This window comes from Penaeus vannamei, chromosome 35, assembly GCF_042767895.1.
Source record: "Penaeus vannamei isolate JL-2024 chromosome 35, ASM4276789v1, whole genome shotgun sequence".
NCBI lineage: Eukaryota > Metazoa > Arthropoda > Malacostraca > Decapoda > Penaeidae > Penaeus > Penaeus vannamei.
The window spans coordinates 27,884,929-27,899,928 of record NC_091583.1 but is presented as its reverse complement, the minus strand read 5'-3'; the positions used below and the strand labels follow the sequence as shown (position 1 = coordinate 27,899,928).

The 15,000-nt window shown below is 48.6% G+C and overlaps 1 protein-coding gene across 1 annotated transcript in view; it reads left to right on the top strand.

Moving 5' to 3' along the window:
• The first annotated feature begins 11,193 nt into the window (after positions 1-11,193).
• Positions 11,194-15,000, top strand: part of LOC138859371 (uncharacterized) — a 4,113-nt gene continuing 306 nt past the window's right edge. Inside the window, exons 1-6 of the mRNA XM_070114185.1 lie at positions 11,194-11,312; positions 12,220-12,357; positions 12,651-12,788; positions 12,907-13,044; positions 13,099-13,235; positions 14,625-14,920. Of these exons, the coding sequence (XP_069970286.1) occupies positions 11,194-11,312; positions 12,220-12,357; positions 12,651-12,788; positions 12,907-13,044; positions 13,099-13,235; positions 14,625-14,920 (966 nt within the window). The remainder of the gene's footprint in view (positions 11,313-12,219; positions 12,358-12,650; positions 12,789-12,906; positions 13,045-13,098; positions 13,236-14,624; positions 14,921-15,000) is intronic.

The following is a 15,000-nucleotide window of genomic DNA, read 5'->3' as shown; positions in this document are numbered from 1 at the left end:
GTTGCCTTCGGGTCTTTTAATACCCCCCCCCCCCGGATTTCATTCCTCCGAGACTCGGAAAAGCGGAGCTCAATTTTGACCTTTTCCTCGGGTCATTTGCTCCGCCTAAAGGTCACAGGGAGTCGAGATACGCCACATAAAGGGCGGCGCGGGCGTGCGTCTCGCCCACCAAATGTTGCATGAAAGTAGGTCTCTCTCTCTCTCTCTCTCGCCTGCGATCGAGGGAGGCCACGGGCGAGAGGGCGAATCTGCGGGGAATTCCTTTGGACTCTGTCTGGGGGTCCCGGCTTGTTTTGCTTTTTTCCTTTTTGGCTCTCTTTGGGTGGCGTCTGGTTGGTTGTCCGTCTGGGGTCTGTCTTTCTGTTTCTTTGTCTTTGTATCTGTCTCTTTCCCTTTCCTTTGTCTGTGTCTGTTTGTTTGTGTTTCTCTCTGTCTGTTTCTGTTTCTCTCTGTCTCTCTCTCTCTCTCTCTATCTCTATCTCTATCTCTATCTCTATCTCTATCTCTATCTCTCTCTCTCTCTCTCTCTCTCTCTCTCTCTCTCTCCCCTCCCTCCCTCCCTCCTCCCCCTCCCTCCCCCCTCCCCTCCCCCTCTCCCTCTCTCTCTCTCTCTCTCTCCCTCCCTCCCCCTCTCCCTCTATCTCCCTCTCCCTCTCCCTCTCCCTCTCCCTCTCCCTCCCACTTTCCCCTCTTTCTCCCCCCTTTCCCTCCTCCATCCTTCCTCACTCGCACTCTCTTCCCATCTCCTCGTCTTCGATTCTCTCCCTCCCCTTTCTTCGGGGGAAAAAACCCGTGAAGGTAAATGGGAGAGAGAGGGAGAGAGAGAGAGAGAGAGAGAGAGAGAGAGAGAGAGAGAGAGAGAGAGAGAGAGAGAGAGAGAGAGAGAGAGAGAGAGAGATATTCCCACGCTTATCCTCTTCAGCACCATTGAGCCCAAGATAACAGCGCTGAGGGAACGATAAGAGCAGCACGCGGCCGTTTTATTTCCGTTTTGCCTTTGTTTGCTCGCGTGGATTCTGGGGCGGTCTGCTGCTTTTTTTTTCTCTCTCTCTTTCGTTTTCTTGGGTTTTTCTCTCTGTTTTCTTTTCTTCTTTGCTTGTCTTTTAGTATTTTTTTCTACTCTTCATTTTTTTTTTCACTTTTTTTTTATTTCGTCTCGCTTTGCTGTCCTTTCCCCTCCTCTTTCTTTTCCCTTTCTCCCACCCTCTCCCTCTCCCTCCCTCCTTTCCTCCCTCACTTTCTGTCTAACTCCAACCCTCACCCCCTACCTCCCTCTCTCCCTCCTTCCTTTCTTCTCTGTATCCTTTCACTTCTTTCTCTTCGTCCCTTTCCTTCTTTCCTCTTCTACCCTCCTTCCTTCCCTCCTTTCCTTCATCCATCTCCCTCTTTCCCTCCCTCCCTCTTCATTCCCTTCATCCATCTCCCAACCTCCTCCTTTCCCTTCATCCATCTCCCTCCGTCCCTCCCTCTTTCCTTCCCTTCATCCATCTCCCTCCCTCCCTCCCTTCCTCCTTCCTTCCCTCCATCCATCTCCCACCCTCCCTCTTTCCCTCCTTCCTTCCCTTCATCCATCTCCCTCCCTCCCTTCCCTCCATCCATCTCCCTCCCTCCCTCGCATTCAGACGCCAATAAGATCAACCCGGAGACAACCAAGATAGCACAGACTTGTCAAAAAAAAAAAAAAAAAAAAAAATACTCATAATTCACCTTCACGAAACGCATCCGATTCGCTGCACGAGTCGCGATAAACGTAAGTTATGGACGCGTTCTGGTTTTCGCGAGCGTCGGCGGTCCGTACCGTATTCTTCGGTATGGGGCGGGGCGGTATAACGAAGCGGTGGTCGGAGGCGTAAGTTTTCGGGGTTTGTTGGGATTCAAGAGGAAATATGTTTGTTTTTGTTTGTTTGTTGTTTGTTTGTTTGTGGGTTTATTTCGGTGTTTGTTTATTCTTTTGTGTTTGTTTGTTTGTTTTTGGTATATGTGTTGGATTCAAGAGGAAATGTGTATTTTTTTATTGTTTGTGGATTTATTTCTTGGTTTGGTTGTTATTGCGTTTTTGTTTGTTTGTTTGTTTTTGGTATGTGTGTTGGACTCGAGAGGAAATATTTTGTTTGTTTTTTTGTATTATTCCTTTGTGTTTTGTTTGTTTGTTTTTGGTATGTATGTTGGATTCGAGGGGGAATATATATATATTTTTTGTTTATGGATTGTTTTTGTTTTATAACTTCGTATTTGTTTGTTTGATTTCTTTTGTGAGGTTATTTTTGTGGATTTCTTCTTGGTTTGTTTATTCTCACGTGCTTGTTTGTTTGTTTGTTTGTTTTTGGTATAAATGTTGGATTCAAGGGGGAAATATTTTTTTGTTTTATTTTGAAATAATTTTTGTTTTTTATCTTCGTATTTGTTTGTTTATTTTATTTTTATTTTTTATTTTTTGTAGTTGAGGTTATTGTCGACTGTTGAAAAGAGATAGTGGAATAGGAAGATAAAAATGGAAATGTAGAAGGCGATAAAGATGAGGGAAAGGCGAGTAGGAGATACCGAAATACGATTGATAAAAAAGGATAGAAAGGGGAAAGGAGAAAGCGAAGTACAATAGATAAAACAGGGGAAAGGAGAAGGCGAAGAAGAAACTTTATAAGCCCAAGTTCTTGACTTAGAGAATGGGAGACGAAGTAAACAATCAAGAAATGAAGAAGAGGACAAAAGGAGAAAGAAAGAGCGAAGACAGGAAAGAAAAAAAACGGAAAAAATACTGGTAAAGGTAAAGAAGAAATTAAGAAAAGGAGAAATAAGAAGACGAACGTAAATAGAGGAAGAGTGTAAATGGGAAGAACATAAGAAGAATAAAGGAGAAAGAGAAGAGAAGACGAAGGGAAAATTGCAAGGCCTAAGGCAAATATAAAGACGGAGAAGCAGACAAGGAAAAGACGAGAATAAGTAAAGGAAAATAGAAGACGAATAAAGTAAATAGAGAAATGGAGCGCAGAAGACGAATAAAGGAAGAAGGGAAAAGGAGAACAAGAGATGACGAATAAAGGAAGAAGAGAAAACGAGAGACCCCAAAAAGAAAGAAAAAGAAAAATGACAAGGCGAAGGAGGTCGAGGCGCGAAGGGCGGGCGTGACGTCACTATCAGGGCCTCTCCGCTCCAGTAGTTCCGCCGCTCGTTCGTTTTCCTACCTCCTCCGTCACCGTCTTTTATTCTCTCTCTCTTTTTTTTTAATTCTTCTTTATTTTCCGAAGACTTCGTTATCCCGCGACGTTGGGACGAGCGTCGAATCAGCGGGTTTAATGCGTATTAACTCGCGGGGGGATTTATGGCAATTGGGGGGGTGGGGGGTGAGGGGGGGGAGGGACTGTCCGCGCGGGGTTTTTGTTTTGACGTCGTTCGGGCGCGGGGCGTTGGCTTCGGCTTGGGCTTGATGCGTGATGGATGTTTGGAGGGGGTGGGTGGGGTGGGGGTGGGGTGGGGGTGGGGGGGGTTAGAGAGGTGGTTTATCTTTTTGTTTGTTTGTTTTCTTGGGTTTTGTTTATTTTCTGATTTGTTTATTATTTAGTGTCATTATTATCATCGATAGTATTACTGTTGTTATTACTATTGTTACTACTATTACTAATTATTATCATTATTATTATTATGTTTATTATTATTATGTTTATTGTTGTTATGATTATTACTATTATTACTATTATTATTGTTGTTGTTGTTGTTGTTGTTGCTATTCTTACTGTTATTATTATTATCATTATTATTATTGCTATTGTTATTATTGTTATTTGCATGTTATGAGTTTTTTATCGTATTTCAATCCTGTTTGTTATTTTTTAAAATTCTTATCTTGTATGGATTTATTTTTGTTGTCTAGTCTTTGAATACGATGTTTTAAGTGTTTATCAACTGTATATTTATTTCTGTAAGGTAAATCACTTACGTTTGGACTACACTCCCTTTCCTCCCTCCCTTTTTGCCTTTCCCTCCCTCCCTCCTTTTCCTCCTCCTTCCTTCCTCTTCCTTTCCCTTTCTCTTCCATTTCTTTCTACTTCTCCCTCCCTCCTCTACCCTTTCCCCCCCTTCCCTCCCTCCCTCCTTTCCTTCCTTCCTTTTCCTCCTCTTCCTTTCTCTTTCTCTTCCATTCCCTCCCTCCCTCCCTTTTCCTCCCTTCCTTTCTCTTTCCCTTCCACTCCCTTCTACTTCCCTTCTCTTCTCCTCCCCTCCCCCCCTCCCCTCCCCTCCCCGCCCTCACCCCCTTCTCCGCGACACATTCACTTCTCTCTTTGAATTAATTAAGTCTTAAACGAAGAGGAAACGAAAACCTTCTTTTCTCTCTCTCCCTCTCTTTGTCGTCCTCTTTTTTTTTCTCTTTTTTTTAGTTTTCGTAAGTCTCCCCTCCTTCGTTCGTTCGGCTCTTGGCTCACTCTCTGGCCAGTAATACCTTTCATTATGATGATTGGTCGGGATTTCTCTCCCCCCGTTCTTTGGCTCCCCCCCCCTCTTTCCCCTTCGTCCCATCAACCCCCCATGCCCCCCCCCCATGGCCTCCGGTCCCTCGTCTTATTTCCCCTCATCTCTCTGGTCCTCCCTTTTCTTTCTTATTTCGTCCCCCGCTTTCCTTCTTTTTCTTCTTCTTCGTTTTCTTTTTCTTTTACTTCTCCTCACCTTATCTTCCTCCTCCTTCTCCTCTACCTCCTCCTCTTCCTTCACCTCCTCCTCCTCTCTTCCTCCCCTCTCCCCTCCCTCATTCCCTCCCCCTCCTCCTCTTCCTCCGCTCCCCTTCATTCCCCTCCCCGCCCCCTCCCCCTCCCTTCTCATTCCATCCCTCGCCCCCCTTCTTCTCTCTCTCTCCCCCCCTACCTCCCCCTCCCCCTCGCACCTAATGCCCGTTTTCTATTAGACGGGTCGTTGAGATTGCCGACTTGGCCATTACGGGGACGTGAGCAGGCGCGCTGATTGGCTCTCGATTGGCCCATTAACTCGGCACCAGTTTCGCCGTCTTTGAGGAGGGGGAGGGTGGGAGGGAGGGAGGGTGGGGGTGAGGGTGGGAGGGAGGGTGAGGGTGGTGGGAAGAGGGTGAAGTGGGTGGGAAGGAGGGTGGGGGAGAGGGAGGAGGGAGGAGGGAGGAGGGTGGGGGTGGGAAAGGAGGGTGAGGTGGTGGAAGGTGGGAGGGAGGGTGGGGGAGGGAGAGGGAGAGAGGGTGGGGGTGGGTGGGAGGGGTGGAAGGTAGAGGAGGGTGATGGAGGAGGGAGGGAGGGAGAGGGTGGAAGGGGAGGGAGGGAGAGGGAGAAGGAGAGAGGGTGGAAGGGGAGGGAGGGAGAGGGAGAAGGAGAGAGGGTGGAGGAGGGAGGGAGGGTGGGGGAAGGCAGGGTATGTGGTGAGAGAGCGTTTGTTCATATATGATTTTTATTTATTTTTCTTTTTATTTGATTGTTTATTTTATTATATGCACTGTGCTATTACAGAGAATAGGCTAGTGTGATGCGCGAAATTCCACAGCAGTATTAGTTACCATCATTGACTTCAAAGATAAAACTTTCCTTTACTTAATGCAGCAAAGTTCCGCAGTTTACAAGATGTCGTCAGCCCCCTCCCCCCCCCTTCCCTAGAAAAAAAAAATCGCAGTGTGTGAATTATTGAAAACGCAGCAAATTAATCCCAATCTACCCATTTACTAAATATGGTTTATTTCTTTAATATTATAACCCGTTTTGATGACATGCAAAAAAAATGCATATAAGTATATCAACGTTTGCAAATTCAACATAAATTTCACATAAACCCTTCCACCTATTTCCTAAATATGGTTTGTTTATTGAATACCATAACCCTTTTTTTTGTAAAAAATAAATGTATACCAACGTTTACAAGTTCAACAGATTAATTTTCATATTAACCCTTCCATCCATTTCCTAAATATAATTTGTTCCTTGAATCTCATAACACATTTTAATTTCTTACAAATAAATAGATAAATAAATAGATAAATAAATGAATTAAAAAATAAATAAATGTATACCAACGTTCATATCAACCCAATTTAATTTCTTATAAAAAAAAAAATGCATACCAACGTCTACAAGTTCATCAGATAACTTTCGTACCAAAATTACCTTTTTTTTTTTTCTTTTTTTTTGAGTCCGACCTTGATTGAGACGCCGAAGAAAGGCTACAAATCGAATCCCTGTTCAAGAAAGCCTTTGTTCAGAGGGAGAGAAACGACCCTAATGTATGGCAGGAACATTAATATCCTTTTTACGTGTTACTCTTTGACTTTGAGTTACTTGCTCTATCTGGCATTGATTTGGGGAGGCAGGACGGGCTGTTCGCACGAAGTTAGGATTAGGGTAGATGGATGGGTGGGGGTGGTGTGCTCTGGTGATGGTGTGTGGGGGTGTGTGGGAGGGGGGGTTGTGTGTGTGTGTGGGGGGGGTTTGTGTGTGTAGGGGGGGGTGTTTGTGTGTGGGGTGTGTGTGTGTGGGGGGGGGGTTGTGTGTGTGGGGGGGGATTTGTGTGTGTGTGTGTGTGTGTGTGGTCTGTGTGTTTGCGATTGTGTTTGTTTGTGTGTGTGATTGTCTGTGGTGTCTGCGTGTGTGTGTGAAATGTAACTGCTCATATTTAAACCTTTTTGGGAAACCATTCGTTCTGTATTTTTTCCGGTCATTTGGCTCAGAGACCAAAGTCCTCGTAAGTACCGCGATTATTTTGCTGAAATCACACACGAAAAAAAATAAAGACACGCACTATATCACCTTAAGATGGAGACAGCGTGTAAGAGTCCAGCTATTTTACCTCCCAAGTCTTCTACAACCTCTTGTATCACGTCCCAAAATAGCCAAACAGCAAACAGCTAGTTGAGAATTAACTGCCTCATCCTTGCGTCGTGCCCCCACCCCCCACCCCCTCACCCCACCACCCCACCCCCCAGCCGCTGGGACAGACCACCTTCTCCCTCTCTCACTGATGCCATTGCTGACCCATATACGTTGCTGTAAATAACCAATAATTGTCCCTGCAATGGGGTGCGTTAAAGCTGAAAGTCGCTTGCCGCTGCGTGATTTTCGGCTCCAGCGGCGATGCTCTTATCCGCTGATGTGTGAGTGCTGTAATTCGTGTGTGGAAGGAGGCGGTGCTGGTGAATTGCCGTCGTGTTTGTATGTATATATAGATTATGTATATAGATATATATAGCTAGATGAATAGAGGGAGCTAGGGAGGGAGGGAAGGAAGGGAGGGAGGGAGGGAGGGAGGAAGGAGAGAGGGAGAAAGAGAGGAAGGAGAGAGGGAGAAAGAGAGGAAGGAGAGAGGGAGAAAGAGAGGAAGGAGAGAGGGAGAAAGAGAGGAAGGAGAGAGGGAGAAAGAGAGGAAGGAGAGAGGGAGAAAGAGAGGAAGGAGAGAGGGAGAAAGAGAGGAAGGAGAGGAGAGAAGAGGAAGAAGAGAGGAAGAAGAGAGGAAGGAGACAGGAGGAAGAGAGGAAGGAGAGAGGAAGAAGAGAGGAAGAAAAGAGGGAGAAAGAGAGGAAGGAGAGAGGGAGAAAGAGAGGAAGGAGAGAGGGAGAAAGAGAGGAAGGAGAGAGAGGAGAAAGAAAGGAAGGAGAGAGGAAGAAAGAAAGGAAGGAGAGAGGAAGAAAGAAAGGAAGGAGAGAGGGAGAAAGAAAGGAAGGAGAGAGAAAGAAAGGAAGGAGAGAGGGAGAAAGAGAGGAAGGAGAGGGAGAAAGAGAGGAAGGAGAGAGGGAGAAAGAAAGGAAGGAGAGGGAGAAAGAAAGGAAGGAGAGAGGGAGAAAGAAAGGAAGGAGAGGGAGAAAGAAAGGAAGGAGAGAGGGAGAAAGAAAGGAAGGAGAGGGAGAAAGAAAGGAAGGAGAGGGAGAAAGAAAGGAAGGAGAGGGAAAAAGAAAGGAAGGAGAGAGAGAGAGAGAGAGAGAGAGAGAGAGAGAGAGAGAGAGAGAGAGAGAGAGAGAGAGAGAGAGAGAGAGGGAGAGGGAGAGAGAGAGAGAGATAATATGGGTGGATGGTTATATGGAATGAGATAATGCGTGTGTGTGTTTATGTTTATGTGTGTGTTTTTTGCGTGTGTTTTAGGAATGTTTCTGTTTTTGCGAGATAAAAAAAAAAAATGCACATACACACTCTCAAGAAGTAAGGCTGTTTGGTTATTTCCACACATACATACAATATACACATACACGTCTATTTATATACCAACATGCACGCACACATACAATTAACACAGTATCAACCCCATGAGGTCCATTCAGTGACAAATCCAGCGTCGGCCACAGGGAGCCCAAGCCGGCGAGCCCCTTGCACTGGAAATCAAAAGCCGATTCAGGAGGCAATTTAAGAAGGTCCAGGAGCCCATATGTTTTCAATGAGCAGAGCATTGGAAGGGTTCTCCAGACGGCGGCACAAGGAGGGAGAGAGGAGAAGAGGGGGAGGGAAGGAGAGAGGGATGGATGGAAAGAATAGGGAGGGGATGAGGGGAGATAGGGGAGAGGAGGGAAAAGAATAGAAGGAAGGAGGGAGGGGAATGGATAGAAATAATAGAGAGGGGATGAGGGGAGAGGGAAAAGAATAGAGGGAAGGAGAGAGGAATGGATAGAAAGAGTAGAGGGGGAATGAGGGGATAGGGGAGAGGAGGGAAAATAAAAGAGGGACGAGGGATGGTTAGAAGGAAAAGGGTTAAAGGAGGGAGGAAGGAGAGAGGGGAAAAAGGAAACAGGCTAAAGAGAAAGAAAGGAGAAAGAATACGGAAGGAGGAGGACAATGAGAGAGAAAAAGAAGGGATAAACGAGACAGACGAAAAAAGGGGGAAGATGAATAAGAGGGAAGAAGACAAGGGGATAGCGAAGGAGGGAAATAAGCAGCGAGAGGGCGTGGAGTGTCGAGGGGAAAGAGGAATTTGTGGAGATATTTCGCTCTTTTTAAACGTGTTCGTATGATGGTAATCGTAGTTCGGGTCGGGGTGGGATGACACCTCTGAGGCGAGGGAAGAGAGGGAGGAGGAGGAGGAGAAATGAAGGGAGATGAGGATGATGAAGATAGAGGTGGAGGAAGGAGAAGTAGAAGAACGGTAAGGAGGAGGCGTAGGAAGGGGAAGGGGGTAAGGAGGAGGAAGAAGAGGAGGAGGAGGGGGAAAAGAAAAAGAAGGAGGAGGAGGAAGAGAAATGAAGGCAGATGAGGATGATGAAGAAAGAGGTGGAGATTACAGTGGAGGAAGGAGAAGTAGAAGAACGGTAAGGAGGAAGAGGAGGAGGAATAAGAGAAGAAAGAGGAGGAGGAGAAGAAGAAGCAGCAGAAGCAGAAGAAGAAGAAGAAGAAGAAGAAGAAGAAGAAGAAGAAGAAGAAGAAGAAGGGGAAGGAGAAGGGGAAGGAGAAGGAAAAGAGGAAGGAGGAGGAGAAGAAGGAAGGGGAAGGGAAGGGGGTTAAGGAGAAGGAAAAGAGGAAGGAGGAGGAGAAGAAGGAAGGGGAAGGAAAGGGGGACAAGGAGATGGGAAGGGGGACAAAGAAAAGAAGGAGAAGGAGAAGAGGAAGAAGGAAGAGAAGGAGTAGGGGGGGAGGGGGTTATAGCAGCAGAGGCGACTTCCCGAGCGGGCGCCCCCTCGTTGCCTCATAGACGGCCCTCCACGAAATATATTAAGGCCATTACAGAAATGGCCAGGATGTTGACTCAATTCGGAAGGAGGCGTCGCCGGGCCAAGGGCGCCGCTGATTGAAGCGAGGAGGGCGCGCGCTTCTCGTCCCACGGTTGAGGATCCTTCGGCGATATCCTTTTTCGTTTTTTTTGTTTTTGTTTTGTTTTGTTTATTTATTATTATTACTGGTATTGTTATTATTATTATCATCATTATTATCGTTATTATTATTATCATTATTTTTTTTTATTATTATCATCATTATCATTATTATTGTTATTACCATCATCATCATTATTATTTTTTTTTTATCATCATTTTTGCTCAGTTCTACAGGTCCTTCGAATCTTATTTATTTCATCACAGGGAAATAATCCGTCACCGATTCATGAAGCAGAAGGGAGGGAGAAAGGAAGAAGAGAGGGAGGGGAATTCTCCTAGGGGAGGGGGGGCAAGGAAGTAAGGAAGAAAGGAAAGAAAGAAAGGAAGGAAGGGAGGTAGGAAGGAAGAAAGAAAGAAAGAAAGGAAGGAAGGAAAGTATCCCAAAGAGGAGGACATTTGCAAGTCCCCGCCCGGAGGAGGAGGAGGAATGGCAAGGCTTCGAGGAGGAAGGAAGGAAGGAAAAAAGAAAGAAAGGAAGAAAGGAAGAAAGAAAGAAAGGAAGGAAGAAAAACATCCCAAGGAGGCGGACATTTGCAAGTCCCCGCCCGGAGGAGGAGGAAGAAAGAAAGAAAGGAAGGAAGGAAAGTATCCCAAAGAGGAGGACATTTGCAAGTCCCCGCCCGGAGGAGGAGGAAGGAAGGATTTGGCGGGAGGAGGACGCGAAAGGAGCGGGGCTGTTGCAAGCGTAAGCCCTCGGAAGATTCCTTGCTGCGACGGAGAAAATTGTGTTGCGAAGCCCTTAAGATGCTGGAGTCTGGACGCGCAAGGAATGGCGGAAGACGGCGGGTTAGTGGTGGATGTTGTGTGTGTGTGTGTGTGTGTGTGTTTGTAGGTTTGTGTGTGTGTGTTTGTAGGTGTGTGTGTGAGTGTGTGTGTGTGTGTGGGGGGGGGGGGTGTCGTGTGTGCGTGTGTGTGTTGTGTGTGCGTGTGTGTGTCGTGCGTGTGGGTGTGTGTCGTGCGGGTGTGTGTGTGTGTGTGTGTGTGGGTGTGTGTGTGTGTGTGTGTGGGTGTGTGTGTGTGTGTGTGTGTGTGGGTGTGGGTGTGAGTGTGTGTGTGGGTGCGCGGGTGCGTGTGGGTGTGTGTGTGTGTGTGTGTGTGAGAAGGATGGAATAATGCACTACCACACTGATATAATGAATAAATAACCTCCATTTTATTTCGGATTTGATCTGCTCTATCAGTATCTACCGAGTGCCCACGAGGAGTGTGTGTATAGATAGATAGATATAGATGTAGATATATGGGAAATGTAATTAGATTGATAGATAGTAAGAATATAATGGCTAATAAAAGCTTGTAAGCAGCATATCGCTATCTATAAACCATAAATGACGTAGGAGCCGAGTGCCATGGGATCAGAAGCGAAAGAGACCCAGTAGATCCCGTCACGCCAGAGCAGGCACGTGATGTACGGCGCGAGGTCACTCAGGCATAATGTAGTGCGCTCCTTGTACGGCCACGGTGTACAGATGCCACGGTGTACAGATGCCACGGTGTACAGATGCCACGGTGTTCAGATGCCACGGTGTTCAGATGCCACGGTGTATAGATGCCACGGTGTACAGATGCCACGGTGTACAGATGCCACGGTGTACAGATGCCACGGATTTACAGATGCCACGGTGTTCAGATGCCACGGTGTACAGATGCCACGGTGTGCAGATGCCACGGTGTGCAGATGCCACGGTGTACAGATGCCACGGTGTACAGATGCCACGGTGTATAGATGCCACGGTGTACAGATGCCACGGTGTACAGATGCCACGGTGTACAGATGCCACGGTGTACAGATGCCACGGTGTTCAGATGCCAAGGTGTACAGATGCCACGGTGTACAGATGCCACGGTGTATAGATGCCACGGTGTACAGATGCCACGGTGTACAGATGCCACGGTGTACAGATGCCACGGTGTACAGATGCCACGGTGTGCAGATGCCACGGTGTACAGATGCCACGGTGTTCAGATGCCACGGTGTACAGATGCCACGGTGTACAGATGCCACGGTGTTCAGATGCCACGGTGTTCAGATGCCGCGGTGTACAGATGCCACGGATTTACAGATGCCACGGTGTACAGATGTCACGGTGTTCAGATGCCACGGTGTGCAGATGCCACGGTGTGCAGATGCCACGGTGTACAGATGCCACGGTGTGCAGATGCCACGGTGTGCAGATGCCACGGTGTGCAGATGCCACGGTGTACAGATGCCACGGTGTTCAGATGCCACGGTGTACAGATGCCACGGTGTACAGATGCCACGGTGTTCAGATGCCACGGTGTTCAGATGCCGCGGTGTACAGATGCCACGGATTTACAGATGCCACGGTGTACGGATGCCACGGTGTACAGATGCCACGGTGTACAGATGCCACGGTGTACAGATGCCACGGTGTTCAGATGCCAAGGTGTACAGATGCCACGGTGTATAGATGCCACGGTGTACAGATGCCACGGTGTACAGATGCCAAGGTGTACAGATGCCACGGTGTGCAGATGCCAAGGTGTACAGATGCCACGGTGTACAGATGCCACGGTGTTCAGATGCCACGGTGTTCAGATGCCACGGTGTACAGATGCCAAGGTGTACAGATGCCAAGGTGTACAGATGCCACGGTGTACAGATGCCACGGTGTTCAGATGCCACGGTGTATGATGCCACGGTGTACAGATGCCACGGTGTGCAGATACCACGGTGTACAGATGCCACGGTGTTCAGATGCCACGCTGTACAGATGCCACGGTGTTCAGATGCCACGGTGTACAGATGCCACGGTGTTCAGATGCCGCGGTGTACAGATGCCACGGTGTTCAGATGCCAAGGTGTACAGATGCCACGGTGTACAGATGCCACGGTGTATAGATGCCACGGTGTACAGATGCCACGGTGTACAGATGCCAAGGTGTACAGATGCCACGGTGTGCAGATGCCACAGTGTGCAGATGCCACGGTGTACAGATGCCACGGTGTACAGATGCCACGGTGTATAGATGCCACGGTGTACAGATGCCACGGTGTACAGATGCCACGGTGTACAGATGCCACGGTGTACAGATGCCACGGTGTTCAGATGCCAAGGTGTACAGATGCCACGGTGTACAGATGCCACGGTGTATAGATGCCACGGTGTACAGATGCCACGGTGTACAGATGCCAAGGTGTACAGATGCCACGGTGTGCAGATGCCAAGGTGTACAGATGCCACGGTGTACAGATGCCACGGTGTTCAGATGCCACGGTGTTCAGATGCCACGGTGTACAGATGCCAAGGTGTACAGATGCCAAGGTGTACAGATGCCACGGTGTACAGATGCCACGGTGTTCAGATGCCACGGTGTATGATGCCACGGTGTACAGATGCCAAGGTGTATAGATGCCACGGTGTGCAGATGCCAAGGTGTTCAGATGCCACGGTGTACAGATGCCACGGTGTTCAGATGCCACGGTGTATGATGCCACGGTGTACAGATGCCACGGTGTATAGATGCCACGGTGTACAGATGCCACGGTGTACAGATGCCACGGTGTTCAGATGCCACGGTGTACAGATGCCACGGTGTGCAGATACCACGGTGTACAGATGCCACGGTGTTCAGATGCCACGCTGTACAGATGCCACGGTGTTCAGATGCCACGGTGTACAGATGCCACGGTGTTCAGATGCCGCGGTGTACAGATGCCACGGTGTTCAGATGCCAAGGTGTACAGATGCCACGGTGTACAGATGCCACGGTGTTCAGATGCCAAGGTGTACAGATGCCACGGTGTTCAGATGCCAAGGTGTACAGATGCCACGGTGTTCAGATGCCAAGGTGTACAGATGCCACGGTGTACAGATGCCGCGGTGTACAGATGCCACGGTGTACAGATGCCACGGATTTACAGATGCCACGGTGTACAGATGCCACGGTGTACAGATGCCACGGTGTTCAGATGCCAAGGTGTACAGATGCCACGGTGTACAGATGCCACGGATTTACAGATGCCACGGTGTACAGATGCCACGGTGTACAGATGCCACGGATTTACAGATGCCACGGTGTACAGATGCCGCGGTGTACAGATGCCACGGTGTACAGATGCCACGGATTTACAGATGCCACGGTGTACAGATGCCACGGTGTACAGATGCCACGGTGTACAGATGCCACGGTGTACAGATGCCACGGTGTACAGATGCCACGGTGTACAGATGCCACGGTGTACAGATGCCACGGTGTGCAGATGCCACGGTGTACAGATGCCACGGTGTTCAGATGCCGCGGTGTACAGATGCCACGGTGTTCAGATGCCACGGTGTATAGATGCCACGGTGTTCAGATGCCACGGTGTACAGATGCCACGGTGTTCAGATGCCGCGGTGTACAGATGCCACGGTGTTCAGATGCCACGGTGTACAGATGCCACGGTGTACAGATGCCACGGTGTACAGATGCCAAGGTGTACAGATGCCACGGTGTACAGATGCCACGGTGTACAGATGCCACGGATTTACAGATGCCACGGTGTACAGATGCCGCGGTGTACAGATGCCACGGTGTACAGATGCCACGGATTTACAGATGCCACGGTGTACAGATGCCACGGTGTACAGATGCCACGGTGTTCAGATGCCACGGTGTACAGATGCCACGGTGTTCAGATGCCACGGTGTGCAGATGCCACGGTGTACAGATGCCACGGTGTACAGATGCCACGGTGTACAGATGCCACGGTGTACAGATGCCACGGTGTACAGATGCCACGGATTTACAGATGCCACGGTGTACAGATGCCGCGGTGTACAGATGCCACGGTGTACAGATGCCACGGATTTACAGATGCCACGGTGTACAGATGCCACGGTGTACAGATGCCACGGTGTTCAGATGCCACGGTGTACAGATGCCACGGTGTTCAGATGCCACGGTGTGCAGATGCCGCGGTGTACAGATGCCACGGTGTACAGATGCCACGGTGTTCAGATGCCACGGTGTTCAGATGCCACGGTGTACAGATGCCACGGTGTACAGATGCCACGGTGTTCAGATGCCACGGTGTGCAGATGCCGCGGTGTTCAGATGCCGCGGTGTACAGATGCCACGGTGTTCAGATGCCGCGGTGTACAGATGCCACGGTGTTCAGATGCCACGGTGTGCAGATGCCACGGTGTTCAGATGCCGCGGTGTACAGATGCCACGGTGTACAGATGCCACGGATTTACAGATGCCAC